At 42.5% G+C, this 23,069-nt stretch overlaps 1 protein-coding gene across 1 annotated transcript in view; it reads right to left on the bottom strand.

The window, feature by feature from the left end:
• USP24 (ubiquitin specific peptidase 24) overlaps positions 1-23,069 on the bottom strand; it is a 92,842-nt gene that overhangs the window by 47,687 nt on the left and 22,086 nt on the right. Inside the window, exons 6-17 of the mRNA XM_014598679.3 lie at positions 22,216-22,251; positions 21,535-21,600; positions 19,603-19,668; positions 18,360-18,434; positions 17,438-17,596; positions 15,703-15,817; positions 15,051-15,154; positions 4,017-4,124; positions 3,450-3,545; positions 3,191-3,352; positions 1,158-1,265; positions 340-489 (exon numbers count right to left, since the gene is read on the bottom strand). Coding sequence (XP_014454165.1) covers positions 340-489; positions 1,158-1,265; positions 3,191-3,352; positions 3,450-3,545; positions 4,017-4,124; positions 15,051-15,154; positions 15,703-15,817; positions 17,438-17,596; positions 18,360-18,434; positions 19,603-19,668; positions 21,535-21,600; positions 22,216-22,251 — 1,245 coding nt within the window. The remainder of the gene's footprint in view (positions 1-339; positions 490-1,157; positions 1,266-3,190; positions 3,353-3,449; positions 3,546-4,016; positions 4,125-15,050; positions 15,155-15,702; positions 15,818-17,437; positions 17,597-18,359; positions 18,435-19,602; positions 19,669-21,534; positions 21,601-22,215; positions 22,252-23,069) is intronic.

Below are 23,069 nucleotides of genomic sequence, written 5' to 3' on the forward strand. Positions count from 1 at the left end.
CTTTTCAGAATAAAAATGAGCAAAGTAACCAAAAGCATAAGAACACCAGGTTGGCAAGTTCTCTGCTTCTACTGAACCCACATACTAATATGCAAATGTTTTTCTGGTCTGAAGTAGATGCAACCAATTCAAACTACCAGTCTATTAACACAGAACTGCACCAACATTTAATAGTTAAATAATGAATCAAGCTCAATTTATTTAAATTACAACTGATAAAATGGATTTTTGGAAGGAAGAAGCATAGCATACACAAGCATATATAGCATCATCCAAGTGTTGAACACACATTCTCATACTGTGTGCGTTTTAAACAGCAAAAAGTATGCTGTCTAGTACCTCCCGGTAGGTGTATCGGCCATCCACTAACGTTGTTCCAACAAGTCCTCCAGGACCTGCTACAGATGCAGCCAATCGATGACATGATATTAGGCTTCCTGTCACCAGCTTCACTATCTCAAAATTTTTCTTCAAATCTTGAATGATGCTCTTCACAAAAAAACAGTAAGGAAAAAATATTTGTAAAACACTCAGCACTAGGCAGTTTTGCATTTCTGTAGAAGTACTAAGGACTTTTTCCTGAGAACGGTGGCATTTTTCAGCAAGCACTGCAGCCCTGCAAAACTCCTCACCCGTACCCCTGCCAACCCCATCTTAAAGCCTTCCTTGAAGGCTGCTATCTTTTAGCATTTGGCAATGAAGCACTGCTCTGAAATTCAGGAAAAGCCAACACCTCAACGCAAAACTGGTATAACACAAAATGTGACATGCTGGCAGACTGGGGTGCCGTTTTAATTTTACTCTCCAAGAATCAAATTTGATTTTTTTGGCTCAAAAGGCAATTTACAAGATCATCCTGTTTGATCTAGTCTAAATGACAGCCATCTTAAGCTCTCCAATCAGGTTTGCATGGCAATGGCATGGAAAACTAAGATAAAAGGACCAGTTCTCCTATAAAAGAGATGACTTGCGCATAAACAAACAGCTCGGATCACTAGGGAATTACAATATTAAAAACATGCTATGAAGTTATCACCACTTTATTAGACACTAAAATCAAGCAGAACATAAGTAAGTAATATGTATTCTGTTGGTACAAAGGCAGAAGTCTGATGGGTATGCTGTGCCTTCAAAGATATTTCAGCACGTGCTCTTACCTTGTCTTGCTTTTGGTATGTTTGCTTGATAAACGAGCGTGTGATTTCATGGAGCTGACGTAAAGCTGGCACCACCCACACAAACTGGGGATTGTTGTGTTGGGATGACTAGTAATGAGAGAAGTCGAACAATTACACAAGTGCACATGATGAACAACTGACTTATTTACTGTAAAAGCATGTGGAAGCCTGTTTATTCTCAGATACTCCCACCACTGCAGATAACAGCTATTTTCTTTCATAAAAGTGTGCGCTGTCACTTCTTCCTAATTCCTCTTCATATGTAATGAAAGTATCTTTTAGTTTTCCAAACACACAAGGACTAGTTAGCCATTCCTGTTCTTTAGCCTACGGTCTCCCCTCACCAATAAGAGATTGTGTAGCCAAGGAATTAACAAAATTAGAGAGAGATGAGAAAGCAGGATGAAAAAACAAGCTCTCTGTAGTCAGGAGGGAAAGACAACAGGACAAGCAACCAGGGCACAGATGGCAACAGTAGCCAGGAACAGCTAGAGTGAAAGAGCAAGTTTAAGAAGCAGGAAGGAATCAGGGAAGAAATAATTTAAATGATTCAGCCTGCTGATTTAGGATTAAGCAGCAGTAGGGAGGTAATCAGTGGCTGTCTCAACGTGATGTTGTAGAGCTGCAATGGGTCTATAGATGAAACACCAAATTTATTTTTGAAAAATAATGCTACATAAGATCAAACCACAAGCTAAAAATCCTCATTTGAAAAACTGCTCAGAGCTCTGCTGGGTGAGGCCTTCAGGAACCTCCCCTTTCCATTAAGTTTGACCACAGAAGTTAGCTCACTAAGCTTTTGTCAGTGAAGGTAGTATCTTGTTTCTGGTTTAGACACTAACTACCAATGTCACATCCCCATTTAGAATTCCAAATCGATGGAAAAGCTACCCTGACTTCACACCTTTGGAAGTACTGCTAGGCTTATTTTGTAATTACTCAGATATTATTAAATTTCCTCTCACTCATGAGTAATTGCACATGTGTTTATGATCCACGCTAGCAGAGGCCTGGATTCAGATACTGCAGAAAGCTGTAATATGGTTTAAGGATACATTTAAGAGAAATTGCTAGTGAGAACAGGAAAGGAAGGATTTCAACAAATATTCTCCAGGACAGAGCCTGAGATTTGCACTCAGTGCTAGGGAAAAAAGTCTCTTGCTAGCAAGGAAGTAAGCTGTCTTGGCACCTAGGAATAATGGTGGTGCTAAAAATCTTCTTGGGCTGCTGCTGGGAAAAGAGAAAAGGCAGTTCCAAATTGTTGTAGTTCAGCATACAGGGAAAAAAGGGCCCAAACTAATGAAAAGCCATTTCCCTTTACAATGGCACATTTTAGACAAACCAAGAAGACAGAAGCATTCTTGCAGGCTGAAAGAAAGACCATGTGATACAAAGATAGCATGGTTAAGTGTGGAGGAACAGTTTAAGACCACATGCCATGAGTTCACATGGGCAAAACCCTCCTTTCTCACTCTTTAGAAGCATACTTTTGTGCTGCCCAGGAAACATCTTGGCACATTCAGCTGCAAGAATGGATGGTTTTTGTTAGGCATAGAAAGTGTTTCCTTAAGCCCAGACCATTACTGAAATTTAAAAGCCAATTTGTGTTTTGAAATTTGTCTGATAGATACACTAGAAAACATACTTCACTTTCAAACAAACAAAAAAAGAGGATAGTTTACATTTAAGGAACATACTAAAATACTGACATACCTTAATAGCAGTTCCATCTGCAAATTCTAACCTTGAGTCCATCCTTGCAGTTTTCCCAAAAACTGATCACTCCTTCGGCTAGAAATTTGTTTAAAACAAAGGCAAGAGACTTACTATGAGTCTCATAATAAAACTGGATCAAACAAAGTGTACCCCTCTTGTGGACTCCCCAAGGTAAGAACTTACAGATGGGACAAGGGTCAAATTGTGCCATTTGATAGAAGAGGGGATAGGGCAATATTAAGACTTTATAGAACATGCCACTTTGGGGAAAAAGATAATCCTAAGGACAGACCAACCCTTTTAATATCTTCAATGCACTTGATGATGTAGCTTCTTTTGATTGCCTCTTTCACTGCATAAGCATCACTAAGGATTGTGAGATGTTCCTCCAAGGCCTGCTGAATTAGATTACAGGGTAATGTTGGAAGATGGGCCAGTTCCCAAAGCACCTCCAAGACCTACAAAGACAATATACAAGGTTAGGCTGTGACCAGCAATTACAAGGATATCCAACCGTATCCTTTATCTAGCAATGGAAGAAGGTATTTCTCATGCCTTTCCGGTGGTTGTCTCAACGCGCGCTTCCCGACCAATGCGTCCAATAAGGCTCAGTAGTTTCTGTCGCACTCTATCGCTCTCAATCTCCCAACTCTGCAGGGCAAAGAAATATTATTTTTATGACAGCAGCAAATATGTAACCAACATGCAAAGTTCCAAAGCTCTTAATTGCTTTCATCTGCTCTTTAACAGTGTCATCACCAAAATATTGAAAGGCACACGTTTTAAATGTGCCAACTCCCATTTTCGTTATTGGGAATTACATAACTCATTCACTAAACGCGTTAAAAACACAGTACAAGCAGATGCGATAATGAAATCTTTTCTTGAAAGTACTTTTAGCACGGACAGAGAGAGGTTTTAATTATTTGAGACTTAAGCAAGTTAATTGACAATATAATAGGAATGGACAGCAATTTTAAGAACATATTTTCATCTTTTCTTAAGGTCAGATTCAATGTTTTGATATAAACTGCTATTCAAAAATGGTATTTGTAGACGGGAGACTCAAACATATCGAAATACCTGTTTTAATAAGAAATTTAAATTCAGATGAAAACTTACATTCTGAATAAGAACAAACAGATGATTAAGTTGATCAGAGCTGAACTTCACAGCAGCTGCAGCAATAATAGTATGAATGTTTTCAATCACAGTGGATGATTGTCCTGACTGAGAGGAGGGAGAAAAGGAGACAAAAGCTACTTTTTGCAATAATCAAACGAATAAAATTTTAAGACGGGACTTCTACTATACAAACTTCAGTGTAAATACTTTCCAATATCTAAGGAAAGACAGATGAATGAATGATTCCTCATTTAATTACCAGGCAAATATTGAGAAAAACCTTTGTACAGTAACAGGGGGCAAGTTTTTCAGTCTGACAAGACCGAAAAACAGCCATAACAGTGACCAGCCACAAATGGCTATTTGGTGAAAAGCACTATGTTATCTGCAAATGTTCTGGGGTGGCACTAGATCCTTTGAAGGGTGACCTGAGGTGCAAGGAGATAAGTGTAGCCTTAGGCTTGTCTGTGCTGGGTGATTTCCCCACACCCAGTGCCTGGCCCCTCTACAAGGATATAGCTTTAGAAACTGGGTGCCATTCAATTCACAGAAGATATGGAAGAGCATCTTGAGTTCAGTGAGGAGTGCCTCGAGTCCAAAAAGATTGAGAACCACTGGTGTAAATGCTATAGGCAGGGAGTGACTTTATATTAAACGACTGCTTCACAAAATATTTTGTATTCCCTGTTTAACTTTATTAACCTGTTTAACCTTATTTTTTAAGGGGAGACCAACTATGGACAACAAGAAAGATTTCTATACCTCCCTACCTTTCTGCCACCTGACACCACCAGGCAGGGACTCCTGCCTGATCTGCACATCAATGAGCAACTCAAAGATACTCTCATGGACCCAGAAGGACAGACTTCCACTTCCTCTGTGCAAAAATGAAGTTTAATCCTACCTATGCAGATTTTATACCATCTTTAATTTTCTCTGAGCCTGAGGAAAGAAAGGTGTGTGCCAGAAAGCTTGCAGAAAAAGATATAGATTTCATAGACATTAGGGCTGGAAGTGACCTCGGAAGATCAGAGTCCAGCCCCCTGCCCAAAGGGCAGGAAGTCAGCTGGGTTCATAGGATCCCAGCAAGATGAGCATCCAGTTTGCTCTTGAAGGTGTTCAACGTAGGCGCTTGAACCACCTCCGATGGCAGGCTGTTCCAGACCTTGGGGGCTCAGACAGTAAAGAAATTCTTCCTTATGTCCACCCTGAAACTGTCTTGTAGTAGTTTGTGACCATTCAACCTAGTCATCATCCCTTGGGGCGCTCTGGTGAACAAACGTTACCCCAGATACTGGTGGTCACCCCTGATAAACTTATAGGTGGCCATCAGATCACCCCTGAGCCTGCGCTTTTCTAGGCTGAAGAGTCCCAGGGCTCTCAGCCTGTCATCGTAGGGTCTGCTTCCCTGACCTCTGATCATGCGCGTGGCTCTTCTCTGGACTTTCTCAAGCTTCTCCACATCCTTTTTGAATTGTGGAGCCCAAAACTGGACGCAGTACTCCAGGTGCGGCCTCACTAAGGCCGAGTACAAGGGGAGAACGACGTCCCAGGATTTGCTTGAGAAGCATCTATGGATGCAAGCCAGTGTTTTGGTCGCTTTACTAGCCGCAGCATCGCATTGCAGGCTCACGTTCATCTTGTGGTCAATGATGACCCCCAAGTCTCTTTCTTGCATAGTGCTAGCCAACATAGCACTGCTGAGCCTATAAGGATGCTGAGGGTTTTTCTTCCCAAGGTGGAGAACCTTGCATTTATCGGCGTTGAACACCATCAGATTCTCGTCCGCCCACTTGCTGAGCCTGTCCAGGTCAACCTGGATCACCCGCCTGTCTTCCGGTATGGATGCTTTTCCCCAAAGTTTGGTGTCATCAGAGAACTTGGCCAGTCCGCTTCTGACTCCAGAAGTCAGAAGCTATATTTTTTTAAAATGTCTTAGTTGGTTTAATAAAAGGTATCATCTCTGAAAACAAGAGTCCTGAAGTTCTCCATTTCTTTTTCTCAAACCAATACGACTACTAAATATATCCCCGAAGCATGAAAACATGGGCATTCAAACAGGAAGTTACTGAAGCTCTGTAACTGGCTCAATAACCCTCTCCCCAATCTATTTTCTGATCCATAATAATAATTTTCTGAAGCCATTCACAAAGGCTGTGCACAAAAATGATCCCATCTACTTCCAGTTATAAGCAGGGATACTGGTTTTCTCTGTTTAAAAATCACAGATTCTCTGATAAAAATGGCAAATTCTCCAATTCAAATCCCCAAAGTTTGCATTTTTCTGTGATTAAAATGAAATGCCATTATATATACAAGTATCAGTTGATCACAGTATTTTATTGATATATTTACAATTTTAAAGTAACTTGGAAGCCTACTAGTGCCTCAACCGTTGTAATAAAATAAATTATAAATACCTATAAATGTTGGCATTTGATTTTGGGTTTTTTTAAATCACAGAAAAATGAGTTACCCCTGCCCTCTTTGCTCACCAGGATGTGGGTCCAGGCAACCCCCCTCCTCCCCGCCCCCCCCCCCCCCAACTTTGCGGTGCCAAGCTGTCCTGATATGCCAGTGCCATGCCACTGCCCCTCACTCCTGACCCACAGCCCCCCCTCACTCCCCAAACAGCTTGCTGCCTCCCCAGCCCTGCTAGAGGGGGTACCCAGCTGCCAGGGCTACAGGGTCAAGGACCCAGGTCCTCAGCCCCCTGCCCCCCAGCAGCTGCCCACAGGAGGCAGCAGCTGTTGCAGTGGAGCGAAACCCAGCTGCCCCTTCCCCCATGGGCAGCACAGCTGGAGCAGAGCCGATATGGGGGGGGAAAGGGGCATTAAGTGAGGACTGCCTGCTGCAGGCTCAGGGCTCCCTGCCCTGCTGCCCTCTCCCCAAGGCCTCCACAGCCCAAAAATATTTTTGCGGCAGGGCAGAACTGAGTGGGGAAGCTTGCTGCCGCTGCTGGGAGCCCCACACTGCCATAGCAAGGCACCCACTGCCCACCCGGCAGCAGCAAGGGGCACAACTCCACACTGCTGCCTGGGAGGCAGGGGGCACTTCACCAGGGCAGCGCGGAGTTCCCAGTGGTGGCACTGAGCTTCCCTGCCTTGCTCCACTTGGCCTTGCCATGCTGGGCTGTGGAGGCCCCAAAGGGGAGGGTGGCAGGGTGGGGAGCCCCGAGCCCACACCCACCCTGTGCACAAAATCGGGGGGGGGAGGGATGTGCCCCCTACACTCTCCCCAGGAGCATGTGCAGGGGTGGGGAGCCAGCCCCTTATCTGCCCCCCTGGACGAGCTACCTATGGCCCCGTCCTGCTCCCCGCCCAGGCCCTGCGGTCGCGCATTCCAACTATAGGTCCCAAGTCAGATGTACCGCCTGGCTGGGCAGCAGCCCCAGCCCTAGCTAATTCCCTCCCCCCTTGCTATGGAGGCCTCAATCCCCCAACCAGATTTACCTGTGGGGAGCTGCTCTCCAGGCTGCCTGGCAGCCATGTGTATGTGCACGTGTGCACATGCATACGGCACCCTCTGCTTGCCTGTCCTCCTCTCGCTTCCCCCAGTCCCTTGCAGGCTGGAACTCTGTCCGCCTGCAGGGGAAACAAACCATTTCCCACACTTTTTTCCTTCAAAAGGAGAAAATCTGGGTTTTACTGCATTTTCTGTGGCAAACTGAAAACCTGGATCCCTAGTTATAAGCATTAAGCCCCTGATCCATGCACTTACAAAACACTCACCTGAAATCACTGGGATTCCTCACAATACTATTGATTTTTTTAATTCTTACAGAGCTTTTGAACACTCACCAACAACAGAAAAGTAGCAGCTTCCTTAAAAATATCACTGCTCATCATGGGCAGATGCACAATTTTGTAAAGGGGGGGGGGGGGCATGTAGAAGCAGTGACAAGCATGGCAGGGGTGGCTGCAACCCACTCCCAGCTTCTCCTCCACCTGCTGGAGTGGGCAGACCATGACATGGGAGCGGCAGCTAGCAACTTTTTAAGTCCCTGAATCAGATAAGAAACTGGCAGGTTCCCCCTACCCAAGCCAGTTCCCAAGCTGGCAGGAACACCTGTGGGGTGTTAGAAATTCAGCAGGGAGGAGGGACCTGTTTGATGCTGCTATCCTGGACTGAGCTCAGCTCCCCACACAGTCCAGCAAGAATAAGGAGTGGCGCTGGAGCTCTCCCAGCCCCTGGGGAAGCCAGAGACAGCAAGGACAGCAGCAGCAGCAGGCACGGGAAGGGGGGAGATGCAGAAGTTCTACGGTGCATGGAGGAAAAGGGAGTTCTTACCCAATTTGGGAACTTAGAGGTCCCCAGTTGCTGCTCTCACGGCATGATCTGAAAGGGTGCCATTGCACCCTCTCTGGATTTGCCCTGGCCCCTCACTTCTGTTGTCAACCTACACACACCTGTCCTGCCAGAGCTTGGGAATCTGAAGAGGCTTTGAACAGGAACAAGAACATTAGCAGTCCTGGGAAAGCCTAATTCAATGTGGTGACAGCATAGACCAGTCACGGCTCTTCCCATGTAGGTAGGTGTGGGTGTGTGTGGAAGGGGTGTTCAGCTCCAGCTCTTCCACTCACTGCAGAAGTGGCAGTATCCAGAGCTTTCGTGCTGGAATTCTGCATCACATTACATGGGATAATAGCATTACAAAATGAGCACATGAAGTTTTCTTAAGCTGGGGGAAGGAAAATAAAGTTTGAACTCAAGTGATCTAGGGGCTTCTGCTCCTAGGACAAAAATACTGTTAATATAAAACTTAGTTTGGGATGCCAACTCCATAAATGCAAGTCTGCTGACCCTATACTGCACCTCCTCATCCTGATTTGGGGAAGTCAAGAGTCACGAGAAAAACTACAACTAACACTATGCCTGCTGCTGAAAGTCAGAGTAGTTACTTGACTATCAAATCATCTGGCTGTCTCATGATATGTAAATCCCTTCTCTCTGCAGTTCCCTATACTTGGAAGCCATTCTTTGGCCCCATTCTTAATATAGTTTCCTGGGAGCTCTGACAACCTTATTCACCCTCCAAAAAAAGGTCAAACACATTACAAATAAGTCATGAATTATAGGACCTTGTGATGTAGCTGCTAAGACAGCAGGCAGAAGTCCCTCCCAGTGCTATGCTCATAAAAGGTCTGTGGCAAGTCATGCATGTGCCTCTTAGTGCATCCCACCAATGAGCCTGCTTCCATGTGTTCTCCATTTAGAAAGGTACAGACCCAGGGCAACTTCTGAAAACATCTTAGCCCACGCTTGGACTAATGTGAGCCAAATAACACTTCCTGCCATCAAAAGGAATAGAGTCAGACCCCGAATTATGCAGGATACGTTCCTGAAAAACACTGTATAAGCTGAAACCGTGTAACTTGAGGCATTAAGTCACTGGAAACCAGGGGGGGATAGGGATCTGGGACCAAGATTTGATAACATTATTTCATAATAAAAGGATATTTAAACACAAAATAATGGAATTAATAGCCTTATTAAAACCTTTATTCCTGGCTATGTGCTCATACAGAGACAAAGCTTTAGCCCTAATTGCCACACTGTCAACAGTTGTTCCTTTTGTATTGGTCATTTCATTGATCCAAAGATTAAGGAGTTTCTCAACCTTATCTAAATAAGGAATTCTAGTCACCAACGACACTCTTGAACTCATAGGGATTGTCATTTTCACACAGTCTCTACTTTTTTGCTCACTTTTTCTAATGGTACGCACATTCGATTCACTTAAACTGCATTGGCGAGCAATTGACGCAGCACTATTGTCTTCTCTTAATTTATCAAGGATTTCGATTTTCTGGGCCAGGGTGATAGACTAATGTGCTCTGTTGGGCACAACATAGAAGGCTTTCTTTGACGCCATTTTCACAAATATTCAGGGGTTAACGTATCCAAAAACGATGGACAATCTTGGAGGAGATGACAAGTGATGCTAACACCGTGTAAGCAGACTCCAATCTAACAACCGCTCTACCGCAAACAGTGTAAACATGAAGCAGGGTATTACGTAAGTTGACACATGGTCACGTTATATAAAACGTGCATATGTGAATCAGTGTAACTGGCGGTCTGACTGTATGCTTGCGTGACAGACCATCTCATTGGGAGAGAACTCAGAAGTAAGCAGTGGGTTTGAGGCTGACAATTTATAGAGTCTGAGAAGGATTTGCAATGTGAAATTCTGGCCTTGCATCATTCGTCTTAGGGATATTACAGTGCCTTTATAGTCACCCTTGGGAAATCAAAGCAGAACATACGGGTAGATCAGACAGTGGCAGAGCTGGTAAAACCCAAAACTCCTAACAGGCCATATACTATGTTCTAACCACCGAGTAATGCTCCTTCCCTAAAAATCAGAAATAAAACTAGGAGAAGCAAGATTCAGACTAGACTACAGATGCAACCCTGACAGCACTACCAAGACAACTGTGGTACCCAGTAAAGCCTGCAGCTGAACTTCAAATTGCCTCTGTATTCTAGTGATCAATTTAATCCCAAAAGAATGAAATGGCAAATTGGATAATGCGAAAAATATCCAAACACAATGCCCTACCCAACTGAAACCAAGCAGGAAAAGTTAGCAAGAGTCATAAAACAAAAATCTTCATATGTAAAGGTTTTATGAATTAAAAGACCCATACCATAGCATCTGACAATATACAGATTATTTGACCTGAAGCTGGAAGGAGGGAAAGCCCACATTTAAGTCTCTCATTAAAACCACAGTGAAGAGAACTAGTGGAGTGCCCCCTATGCAGGCCTTAGACTGGGTCCATGAGTGGACTGAACTGTTACTCTTCTAGCTCCTGCCTCTAGGGCAGCAGTTCCCAAACTTTTCCTCAGCATGACCCCTTTTGCTCAGCATGGCCCCTTGCTCCCAACCCAGATCCTTGTTTATCATCACCCCATCTGCTGATGTTGTGACCCCATTTGGGGTTGCAACCCACAGTTGGGGAACCGCTGCTCTAGGGACTGGGGAGACGGTTGGGTGGGGCAGGAAGGAAAGAAAAAAAAATATAATAAAAAAAAGCTGCATCACTCATTGCAGCATCCTTAAAATGCTTCAATGCTACATCCTAGCCAGAGATAAGGTGCTGTGTCAGCAGCAACTAGGTCATTAAGGAACTAGGAAACTTTATACAAATGCCATATATGTAACCTTTATTGCAGGTGGCTTGGGAGAGATGCACCTTACAGACACTGCAGCGCACCTGCACGGGAAGTTACATAAGCTTTCTATACCATATGTTAGGAAATGAATGAACAAGATTTTTGAACTGTTTAGTAAACTGATAATTTCCAACCTCTTGTTCATCTACTTTGTAGTCAGCAGTTATTTCAATATCTTAACAGTAAACTGCCAAGCTCTCCATTCAGAAATTAACAGTCATTCTGAAATCTGAACACATCAAAATCTTTTTAAAAGAAGGCATCAGGAAACAAAATAGTTCTGTTTGGGACACAGAAGGGCAATGGATAGGGAACAGAATATGTTGAGTGTGAAGCCCCCAGGTATAAAGGTGGACTTTTCTCCTTATGCATTCCTATTACCAAACCAAAGCCTAATCAAAAATTGAATTCCTTTGATTTTTATCTACATTAGGGAGGCACAGATAGAGATTTTTTGAGCCTATACTGATGGCCGATTTTTAAGGAGCCATATCAGCTGACACTGATCTGATTCTGATATGCAGCTGGGCAGCATGGAGACCAGCATCAGGGTGGTAAGTCTCGGGGGGGGGGGGGGGGGGGGCAGATCAAGGCCCCCGTGCTGCCCTGCCAGGATGGAGCCACGAGCAGTTTGTTCAGGGGACGCTTGCGAGGGTGGTGGTGGGGTGGCAGCGGCAGCTCCTGCTGATGCATACACCCCGGGAGGGAATGGGGGCGTGTGTCCCCAAATCTCCATGCAGGGAGGGCTGGGCTGCTGCAGCTGCAGGCTGGGGCCAGGTCTGTGCCGGGCTCTTCGCAGAGGGGGCTGGGATGTGCTTGGGGCGTGTGCGTGGTGTGGCTGTGCACATGCATGGGACATTTATTGACACATTATCAGCCACATCAGGCAAAAAAAGCTGATTTCCGATACCGTCAATTTTCCTTACATCCATATCGATCCGATATGGGACTGATGTATCGGTACGCACCTCTAACCCATGTATAAAGTTTTCCTTTGGGAGCATCCCATTCTCATTGTCAATATAAAAAGATTCCATTCAGGACAAGATCTAACACTGCTCTCAGTGTTCAGGTGGACACCACTACCCCACAGGCCAGGGTTAAGACAAAGTATGACAGCTGAGGACATGTTAATGGCAGTTCTAAAAAGCCATCATATTCACACATCATGGGGATTGATGTAGCTCTCTCAAGGCATCCAAAAACTCCAAATAATTAAAAACTAAACACAATATAGGGGACCGAATTGTTTGTACCAACTAAAACACCACCACCACCGAAACCAAACAAACCTTCTCGCACTGGCACGTTACATTTCAGTTCAAACTGTTCCAACTAAAAAGAGACAAGCTTTCAAAGTGCATTTTGCATTAAGCATTTGAATCATCTTTTCTAAGGAGTGATTAATATGAGTGCTCTTAAGCTGAATTTCTTAATATGACAGAATGACTGATCAGTCAGTAATGCACATGCAAGAATAAGTTGAGAGAACATTAATAGAATATGAGCACCTTTTCTTTAAAGGCCAACGATGAGTTGGATTCAGAAAAAATAACATTATAAAGCATGGTCATTAGAACAGCCTCCTTTTCAGGTTGATAGCTTTTTATTCTAAGTGTTTTTGCAAGCCCTTCCCATTTACTCTTAAGAGTAAAACATTTATCAATTAGGCTACAATAATGAACACTCATGTTTCAAGATATAAACTGAATACTTGACTCTGGATGGTGATAAAGGGGTTGAAGAATAAAGTTCTCTTTGCTTTAGATTCTGAGCATATTTTCAAAGTCTCATAATCTCTCCCTTCCCACAAGGTTCACACGCTACCAGCTGAGAAATACTAGGATAGAAAAAAGGAACAGATCCTTGAAGATACAGATGTTAATTAGGAAGCAAGAATAAAACTTGTACAAAATAAGCACCAAGCTAAATCTGTTGGCCCACGGGTGGCAGTTACAATAGTATGTGCCTTTGAAAAAGCATTAAATGGATATTACATGAAAACCTCTACCATCCCCCACTCTGCTGACACATTTGGGTACATACTGGGGGGAGAGCAGCCATGGAGGGGTGATATTTTTGTTTTGTATTGAAAACAGGTCAGGCAGATTAAAGTAACCTGAAACATATAATGGTACTGCCCATCAGCCCCCCCCCCCCCCGCCCAAATGTTCATTTGAAGATGCGATGTGGCCTGATCTGCAATCCCAACAATTGTGCCTCCAGCTGTGCCACATGTGCATGGCAGGAGGCACAACTGCAAGATTAGGGATCAGATCCCAATTGTGCCATGTTGCCGGTCAACTGAACGTTGACTGCCCTTGGGGACCAATGGGGCCAGTTTGAGCTCCCATGTGGTCCCTAGAGCCAGTTGATCAGCTGTTTGTTAGCAAAACTGGTACTACCCCTGGACCTAAGCCCCAGAATGGTCCTGATCAGTTGATTAGGACTACCCCAGGGCTTGCATCCTGGCGCTGTCCTGATTAGGCCAACGATCAGCTGATTGGGACTTTGTTCTGGGGCTGCAGCTTACCATACATTCAATTTAAAGTGTGATGGTAAATAGCCACTAGGGGTGCATCTACATGTGCACTTTACTGCGGAGTTGACCAATTAGCCCCGCAGTAAAGCATCACTGTCTGCACATGCACTGGCATTACGGTGCATTATATTAACGCTGCTAGAGTAAGTTAACTGTTGGGGACAGTACTATCCTACAATGCAGTTATTTACTCTGTCAAAACACACGTGTAGACGGGAACAGGGGTTGACCGGGGCATGAGGGTGCTAGAGTGCGGGGGGCTGCCAGCCATACAGCTCCACACTTTAGCACTCTTGTGTCCCAGTCAGCCCCTCCACCACCTGACACCACTACCTAGGAGCCCAGGGCTGACCCCCCTAAGCCTGCTGTCACCCTGGGTTTGCTCTGCCCCAGCTCAAACTGCTGTGGTCCCAGATGCATCTGCAGATGCTGTTCCCAGAAGCAGTTGACTCCAGCCCAAACTGTGCTTGAGTTTATTTCTTTGCCTTAATTGCTCATGTAGATGCAATAACTTCACAACAGGTTTTCTATGTAATAACTTAATAGCTGGTTTCCTGTTTTACTGAGCCATTAATCCAATGAACACATGGCCAGTTTATACTTTAAGACGTAATTAACTGGTTAATCCTGTTGTGAGTGTAATGTCTGCCTGGGGCCTCAGGGAGAACAGGATGACAAAACTCTGGAGCTGGAGGGTAGACACTGCATTTCAGTATTATCAAGTAAAGGAATCCTTCAGGAATAAGATGTTTCCTCCTACATCCCCAATACATAAAATAGCCTGCAACCTACACAGACATGGGCCAAGTTTAAAGCTAGATGCGTTATGGTTACCGTTTTCCCTTAATATTTTTCTCTCTCTATAGTCAATTTTGTTTTACTGTAAGTATATATGAAATCACTTGGCAGTTTCATGCACAATCTCCCTAGCGGTAAAGCTACCTTAAGATTGTAAGAACTGGCGATAAGATGTCTGCAGCATTTCCCTGCATGTGATTAGTGCTTAACAGAGTACAAGTGAAGAAGCTCTCTTTCTAAAGGTGTTTCAGCATTATCATGTGGGCAAAATGTTAATGGCCATGGCTGAAAATGAAATTGCATTTGTATTTAAATTAATAATTCATACCATGATTCTGTGAGGAAATTAACCAAGTAATATGATGGTCCAGCACATAAATGGACAGCTATAAAAATCTTAGAAGTAGCCTGACTTTGTATTTTCACACTAAAATTCTAAACAGTCACCTTAAGACACTGGCTAATTTTTTAAATGATATATAAAAAATAAAAAGCACCCATAAACGTACCTGTATTCTCCAAATCTTAGTGAGCTCATCTAAAGATAATTTACTGCCTAGCAGTTCAATAATTCCCTTTATGCGGTCACAGTATTGCGCTTGGTCTATATTACCTAAAAGAATAAAAGGAGACGAATTAATTGCATTTTTATAAAGTTATCACAGAACACGAGTCTTTTCTTAAGTCAGCCACAAGAGGCTTTTTATTTCAAGGAAGTGTCAACTAAATCTTATTTCCATCGGAAAATTCTGTATCTGCTATTTATTACAGGCTATTCCTAAGATTACGAAGAAAGAAAAGTCAGAGAATAGAACTGAAGAGCAATGATGGATTATTTTCTGTTCATCTGACAGTACTTTATCAGAGAAATGAAACTGCCTGGAGGCAAAACTGTCATCTCTCTCTGCCAGTGGGTATTAACTAGCAATACCAGATGCTAAGCTGGAAGTGAAACTGAGAAAGCAGTGGCAGGCAGCTACATACATGAAAAGAAGAAGGGGGTTTACTAGTGATATTCTCAGAAACCTTCTTAGCATCAAAATAAATGGTAGTAGGCTAGCAGATTCTTTGCAAAAGAGTTTCCTATTCAGAAAATGGAATAGGATTCCAACTGATTGTCCCATTAATACAAGGCAAGGTACAAACTGCAAGTGTGCTTACCTTCTAGCGCAATTGATAAAACAGAATTTTCTACTAGCCAGTTTAATAATCGGTCAGTATCTATTGCATTCTTCACCGATTTGGATACAGTGCTGTCTTCTATTAATTTGGTTACCTATAAATCACAGAATGTGAAACTTGCATCTATGTCTAATTCTCACACATAGTAAAATCCATTCAAAAAGTTCAGTGGGGTATCACATGCACTATAATTAAAAACAGACAAAAAACAAAACAAAACAAAAACCAGTCTGCTGTCAAAGGCCAGGAGCAAAAAAGAAACAGCTTTGATGTTTGTCTACCTCTAAATTCCCCAGCTTCCTACTCCCATTCCTACTGTCACTGCATACAGAGAACTCCTGTCCTGTAAAAGTAGGTGTGCTAGAAAGTTCTCTCAAAGTACGTGCCTTCCTACACCACTCAAGTTAGTTCTGCATTTTCACTAGAGACAGAATTCTCACATCTCAGTTTCTTCTAGTAACGAGTGACCAAAAAACTTTAAAAATCCCCTAAACATGTGAAATTAAATTAGTTTACTAGGAAAACAACATGCTCATGACCAAGGACCCAAAATTAAAGTAAATACATTAGTAAACTTTGTTTGATTACAAATGTATCAGTTCCCCTTAGAAACAAGAACCAAATTTGAGAGAAGCCCTAAAACACATTTAAGGTGCAGCTACACGAGACATTTACTATGCAATAGATTAATTTGTGCAGTAAATGAATAGGTGTCTACACATGTGCCCCTATTAGGCTGGAGTAAACTAATTTACTCAGCAACAGTGCATGTATAGTACGCTGCCGTGGCTGGCCAGGGCACAAGGATTCTTCAGTGCAGGAACTGCCCGCTGCATGAGGGTGCTCCAGTGCAGCCCCAGCCAGCCCCTCCACAGCATGTTGAGCCGAGGGGGAGCAGCCCTGGGCTGCTCTGCCTCAGCAAAATGTATGTCATCCTGGGCAAAATGTATGCAATCCTGGGCATACATACAAACTGCAATAAACTCTGGGCGTATGTTCAGACGGTGCGCCTGGGAGCAAGAAACTCCAAAGCATTAAACTCCGGAGTTTTACTGCTTCGCATTAACTGCATGTGTAGACATGCTCTTAATGTAGCAAGCTTTCTAAAGAGAAGTTTCTGGGAGAAGCATGTTTTCCTGAGAACTGAAGGAATCAACCTTTCATTTCGTTGTATGCATTCTGCGGGGTAAAGATGCCTCCTAGTTCCACTTGTATGGTGCCTAGCACGAAGAGGGTATTTGCCCATGATGGGCTCCCAGGCACAATGGTAGTCCAAACGCACCCAAATGGTGTGACAGTCTGGTAAGATTCAATTTAGAGTATGTCATGCTTTCATGGAGCTCCATATTTCAAATAAGATATTTGTTTGAAATATCCTAAGCAATGCACAGAGTTGGCAGAACGATCTCTCACTGTAACATCCAAAGAAGAGCAAAGACTGTTGTTTATGAATGTAGCTGAAACTAGTTGTAAGAGAAGGGTGAAAGTACCTGAACTATTTCCAGCTAGGAAACTAGTCCTTGAACCCACTAAGCTTGCAAAAGCTTCTCTTTCTTTCTGTGGTTTTTTTTTGTTAGATTGACTTGCTCTGCCAGCTACTAGGAGTTGAGATTTTCCAAAGGCAACAATGTTTAGAAACACTGAGCCCCTCTGCCTTTTGGGCGTTGCTTGGGTACAGCATGAGTGGCCCAAATACTGACATATTCAAACTTACTTCTTTGAGGGAATTCATTTTTGCACTGAAGTGAGGAGACTTCAACATGCGCAACAGGATGTCCAGTCGTAGGTCATCTACTACAGTTACCAGGTCAGGCTGGAAGCGCATGCATAGGAGCTTGATGCCAGACAAGAGCTCAGGGATACTAACTAGCCTCTGTTGAAGACAAATTATCATTAATGCCTGTATGGCTTCTTCAATGTTTTACTTTAAGCATGTTTCAGACTTTGAAGATGATGAAACAAAGGGTACCACCCATGATTTGGGGCAGGCTGCTTTCTCTCTAATCTGTAGTAGCGTCTTTCTGAGAAGAGCTACAAGAGTGTTACTTTCACTACTGGAATCAGCGGTAAAGAGGTCATTTCCGCTGAAAATTCAATGGGCTAAAGCATGTGTCTAGCGCACATAGTCTAACTAAAAAAAAGAAAGAGACACGTTGATCTCATCAGATGACACATTTAGTAAAACGTAGGGAAACATCACAAGTCATAAAAATTAAAATCAACCATGTGTTGTAAATAACGAATGTGATATTGTCTCTGAAAATAAATTCAACAGCATATTTGATGCAACCAATACAAAGCAAATCAACTAAACTGAGTCCAATGCTGTTGGGTATCAAATATCTCAAAGCCAAGTTAGGACAGAAGGCATTTAGTACTTTGTAAGACTGCGTTTATAATAGTGTGTTTTACAACTATCACGGGAAAAGATTTTAGGAAGGGAGATTTTCTGAAGATTACGTAGGCCTTGGTAAGTGCACACAACACATTACATAGGATTTTATTACATATATTCCCAGTCTAAATTCAGGTCAGGATATACTGGTCAAGAGAAATTAATTCAAAGTGACTACTGTTCAGCATTTCCAACATATACAAACAAGTTCACATTGCATACTTGATGAGCAGAAAGTTACCTTGTCTTTCAGGTCCTTTTCTTCCACATTTTGTACATATTTAATCATTTTATGAATGACTGGATCCAGCATGGGCTAAAGAATTTGAGAAAAATAAGAATCATTTTGTATTTCGTAGAGCCAGTTAAGTTACTTGGAAGATCTGGTTACAGTGAAACTAAATACAGAAGTTTCTTTCTGAAAAGACTTAATGACTAAAGTTCACAATTAATTACTTTGAATACATAAAACAAAACAAATATCACATAAACCATCCAGTGAGTATGAGCGGAGAATGAAGCTAAAGAGTCCAAGATAAAATGGTCGGTTCTGAATGATGTCCTGCCTTGGGTCAGGACAGTATCTGACAGATCTAGGCTTTTCAACATACACCAGTTATCACATGTGCAACAAAGCCACCTTCCCATCTATTTCTTCCTACTTGCTTTCTCTATGAATGAAGAGTTACAAATATATCAGCCATAAATGGGACCAAAAGTGTGTATGAGGTTAGCACTGATAAAGAGTTCTCTCTCCAGCAAAATTTGTCCACCTCCAGCTCAAATACATCAACTGGAGATATCAGTTGCAAAGAACTAGGAGTCCAAAGCAAAAGGTACCCACTGGGTCAGATTATCTTCTCATCTTTGGTTTACATTGGTTTAATCAACTTGATGTTTTCAACCTGCATTGAAAAGCTCATTCTTACCATGTCTAGCTTGAATTAAGAAGTAGCATTTATACTGTGTCTTGCTTATGAAATGATATATCCAATCTCTATGTCCCAGGTGTTTCTCCACCTGCTTCTCTCTCATACAGCTTTGTTCATGGATAAACTCAAAACTTTCTTCACTTTCAATAACTGACATCTGAATTGGTTGGTTGTTAGCAATATCTTCTGAAAGGCACTACTTATAATAGATGCAGAAAGTGAATCTAGAGATTGCTTTTAAGACAACACGTGGCATTCAGCCAACTAACATTTTGCATCTTAATGCCAGACATGTCTCAGTGTTTAAAAAAAAGAAAAAGACAAAACCAAGCAGTCAGCCATTTGATACATCTCAGAAAAACTAAATTCAGCCTTCCGCATGACTTTTCAGATTCCTACGCCAAACTTAACAGGTACCGGCTGTGATGCCTTTCGGATACCATACTTTAGAAATCCACTTAAAACATAAAAAAAAAAAAAAATCAATACAGAACCCAAGAGAACAATATTGCCGAGAGTTTCTGAGAAGAACTCACAACAGCAGCATTTTACCTGCACTACAGAGGAGTTGAGATACTCTGCACACACTCCGAGTGGCTGAACTAATGCAGAGACTGCCTGGAAGAAAGATAGGAGACACTTAGAGACAGATAAAAAAAAGACTCTTTCGGAGGAATACAGTAAAAGCTCTGTTATCCGGCATCCCCCGGGAATGGGGCATGCCAGTTAATCAAATATTCCGGTTAATCAAATGTGCACCGTCTGGTGCACTCCCTGGCGTCAGTGTGCCGGGCAGGGAGGGGGGCCCTGCGCAGGCTGCTTTGCCCTGGGCCGAAGAAGTGGCAAGAACTCTGCTGGCAGTGGTGGCAAAACCTGGAAGTGGTACTTCCAGTTTCACTTTTGCTGCGTCCCTCGGATGCCGGTTAATGGAGTTTTCCGGCTAATAAAGTGCTGGTTAACACAGCTTTTGCTGTAATAACATTCTTTAAAACATAGGTGCAGGCTTACTAGTGTCTGTCTATCCTGTATGCCCAATTTTACTCTCTTGCTTACATCAATGGGAGAAGGATTCTTTAACTACTCATGACAACAGCATCCAGTCCAAACTTAAACCACTATGTTTTAGGACGGCATTGCATCTCTTCCTTGCTGACCAAAAATGCAATGATGGTGGTTTTCATTATCACATGGATCTGTTAGTCGGCCTGCGAGCTCATGGCAACAGCCAATACATGCTTTGAGAGCTTGCTTTACAGCACCGAGAACAAGAAGTAAAAGTTCTGTGGAAAGCCACAAGGCAAAAATTCTTAGGCTTGTTTACTTTTCATTCCATCCAGGAAGAGCACGCAGCAACTGCTGCAGCGTCCTTAGCCTGACGAAGGGTTTTTGAACCCGAAAGCTTGCTTAATAACTATTCTCCAACCATTTGGGTTGGTCTAATAAAAGATATCAAATTCACCCAAAGAACCTTGTCTTCCTTAGGTTCTGAACTTATGTTCTTTATGGAGTTCTGTGACAAATCCTCCTACCTGCAATAGAAAGTAGTTTTCTGCACAGAACTCAAGGAAGAATCTTCCTCATACAGATCAGCCATACAAGGATTTTGGGGGCAAGTTTTTTAATCCACAGATTTTAGAGAAACAGTTACTGGCATAAGAATTTCAACCATTGACACATCAAGATCTATTTCGTCCTCAAACAAGGCAATCTGTCTGCAGCAAGAAATGGGTTGCTATCACCAAGAGACTGTAAATTAAGTGAATACTAAAGTTTCTTAAGCAACAGGTTACTAGTCATTTTAGAAAAGAAAAAAAATCCATAGCAATACATAGCCAGCTCCCTTTTCCTCCCGTCATATTTGATTATGAACTACTTTGCTCTCCTTAAGGGGCAAAATTAGCACACTGACAAAGGAAACAACATTCCCTCCAAACTGCTTTAAAATGAGCTCTCTCCTCCTAATCACCCTTAGTTCTTGGTTCTTAGGCATGGCAATTTAAATTTTAAAGCTGGTATATATTTTAATTTCCTAACTTACATTCAGTACAAAAACAGTTCAGTTGTATGAAGCTAAGATACCACAAGGTTTATATGGTAATTCATTAATCAGGTCTAATTTTTATGCTGTAATTTAAACATTTGGGTTATTTAGAAGGATGGACACTTTAGAGATCTTAAAATTTACATACAGAATAATTTCACTTGCAATTAAAATGTAGCTACTTGTGAGGTAAATAAAGGAACATCTTGAGAACACACAGGACATAAAACTGCAACCTAGTTATACCTCAATAGTGATAAATCCTCTCTGGGAAAGTTTCATACCTCCTCAGATCCTCAAAACACGTTTCAACAGCATAACTATTTTCTGCCATGCTTTTTGGAGTACTGCCTCAGTTCTAGTGGGTTTTATTGAACAGGATAGTAGCAATTTGATACATAGAACACTAACTTAAAAAGGAAAATAGCAAAAGATTAACTTACCCCAAGTTCAATATCTTCGGAGTTCAGTTTAGACTGAATTGCTGAAAATCCACCCAGCTCTGCAAACTAAAAAACAGTAGAATGGCAGTAAATTAGCATACACCATCCTTCCAAAGTTCAATAAAGCAAGTATTCCAAGTTTTTACTTGAAGTATAAAAAGCTTTGTTTTCCAGTGATCAGTGCAATAAGAATTCAAGATGGCAGGCAAAGTATATGCGAACAAGGATCTCTTACCAGGACATTTAACCGAATACTCCTGTTTACTGGAGTTCTCATTATAAAATTATGTTCAAATCCTGAGTTTAATAGTAAGCTTTGGAGTCTCATGCCTGAAGCAAGAGGTGGGCAAGAGAAAGAGGACTGAAAGATGCACCCAGGACGATGGTCTGAGATACAGGCAGCGCCCCCCCACCCATTCCCTTATTCTCCAGCAGCAGCTTTTTGAATGGCATTGCAGCCTCAGAGATGCCCTCTCAATGCCCTCAGCTAAGCGGAACAAGCCATGAGGCCACAGGTAGGTAGGGAGGCAACTCAACCAGGAAAGCACTTTATCTGACAGGTAGAGCAGGGTTAAAATTTTAAAACTTGCTGCCCATCCTACAGGCAAAGGAGCATAAAGAATCAAGGAATGGATGCCAGAATTGGTACTTTGGCTCCCACTTACTGTTGGGTTTACTTACTCTGTTTACCAGATCCACGAGCCACCCGTGTGGTTCCTAGACGATTAAAAAAAAGTTAACAAATTAGTGAGATATTTGCAACAATGCCAAAATTTAAACCAGTATTGTGGCAACTGCATTATATTTAGGGCTCTAGGTTAATTTGCTTCCCATACATGCTATTACCTGGAGCTTTTGGGCATCTTCGTTGGCATAATCCTTTTTTGAATGATACCTGACATCAATAACCATGTGTTATCACAACAGTATGTTCTGTGGCAGGTGCCTCACAAACAGCTTACCAGCAGTGTGGACCACTACTAAAGAAGCTCTCTCAACTTTAAGCTCTGTTTTCACAAGACCCGACTTGCTTTTAGGAAAAGAATGGAATCCTGTTCATCTCCCCATTGTACATGCTACTGTCAAAGTGTAAGCATCAAAATGCTTCCCTGCCCATATACCTCCATTCAGACTTGAAAGAATGCCCCTTTCAGAGAGACGCTTCTTCTGAGACTGCTAACAAGATGGTCAATTAAGATGGTATTTTGTAATGTGGATACTCATATAATTTGGCCTTGTCCTGAACTAGGTCATTTCACACTGTACAAGTAAGGATGGTCTTTTAATTGCAACTGATCTACTAGGTATGGTTGTAGCAATAGTTGGGGGGGGGGGGGGGGAAGGGAGGGAGGGAAATAGGTGAAGGACACCAACTCCAGAGTCAGGTCCCACTGAGGAAAACTTAGCACTGGTAAAACATTTAATGATTTTCTAAACAACAAGCCAGTTTTTCTATTTAAAACCCACCCACTGAGGTTTCTTGAAGATTAACTTCATCTTACTTTGGATTAATATTTATAGTAGAACCTTTGTAA

The sequence above is a fragment of the Alligator mississippiensis genome, chromosome 5 (genome assembly GCF_030867095.1).
Source record: "Alligator mississippiensis isolate rAllMis1 chromosome 5, rAllMis1, whole genome shotgun sequence".
Lineage (NCBI taxonomy): Eukaryota > Metazoa > Chordata > Crocodylia > Alligatoridae > Alligator > Alligator mississippiensis.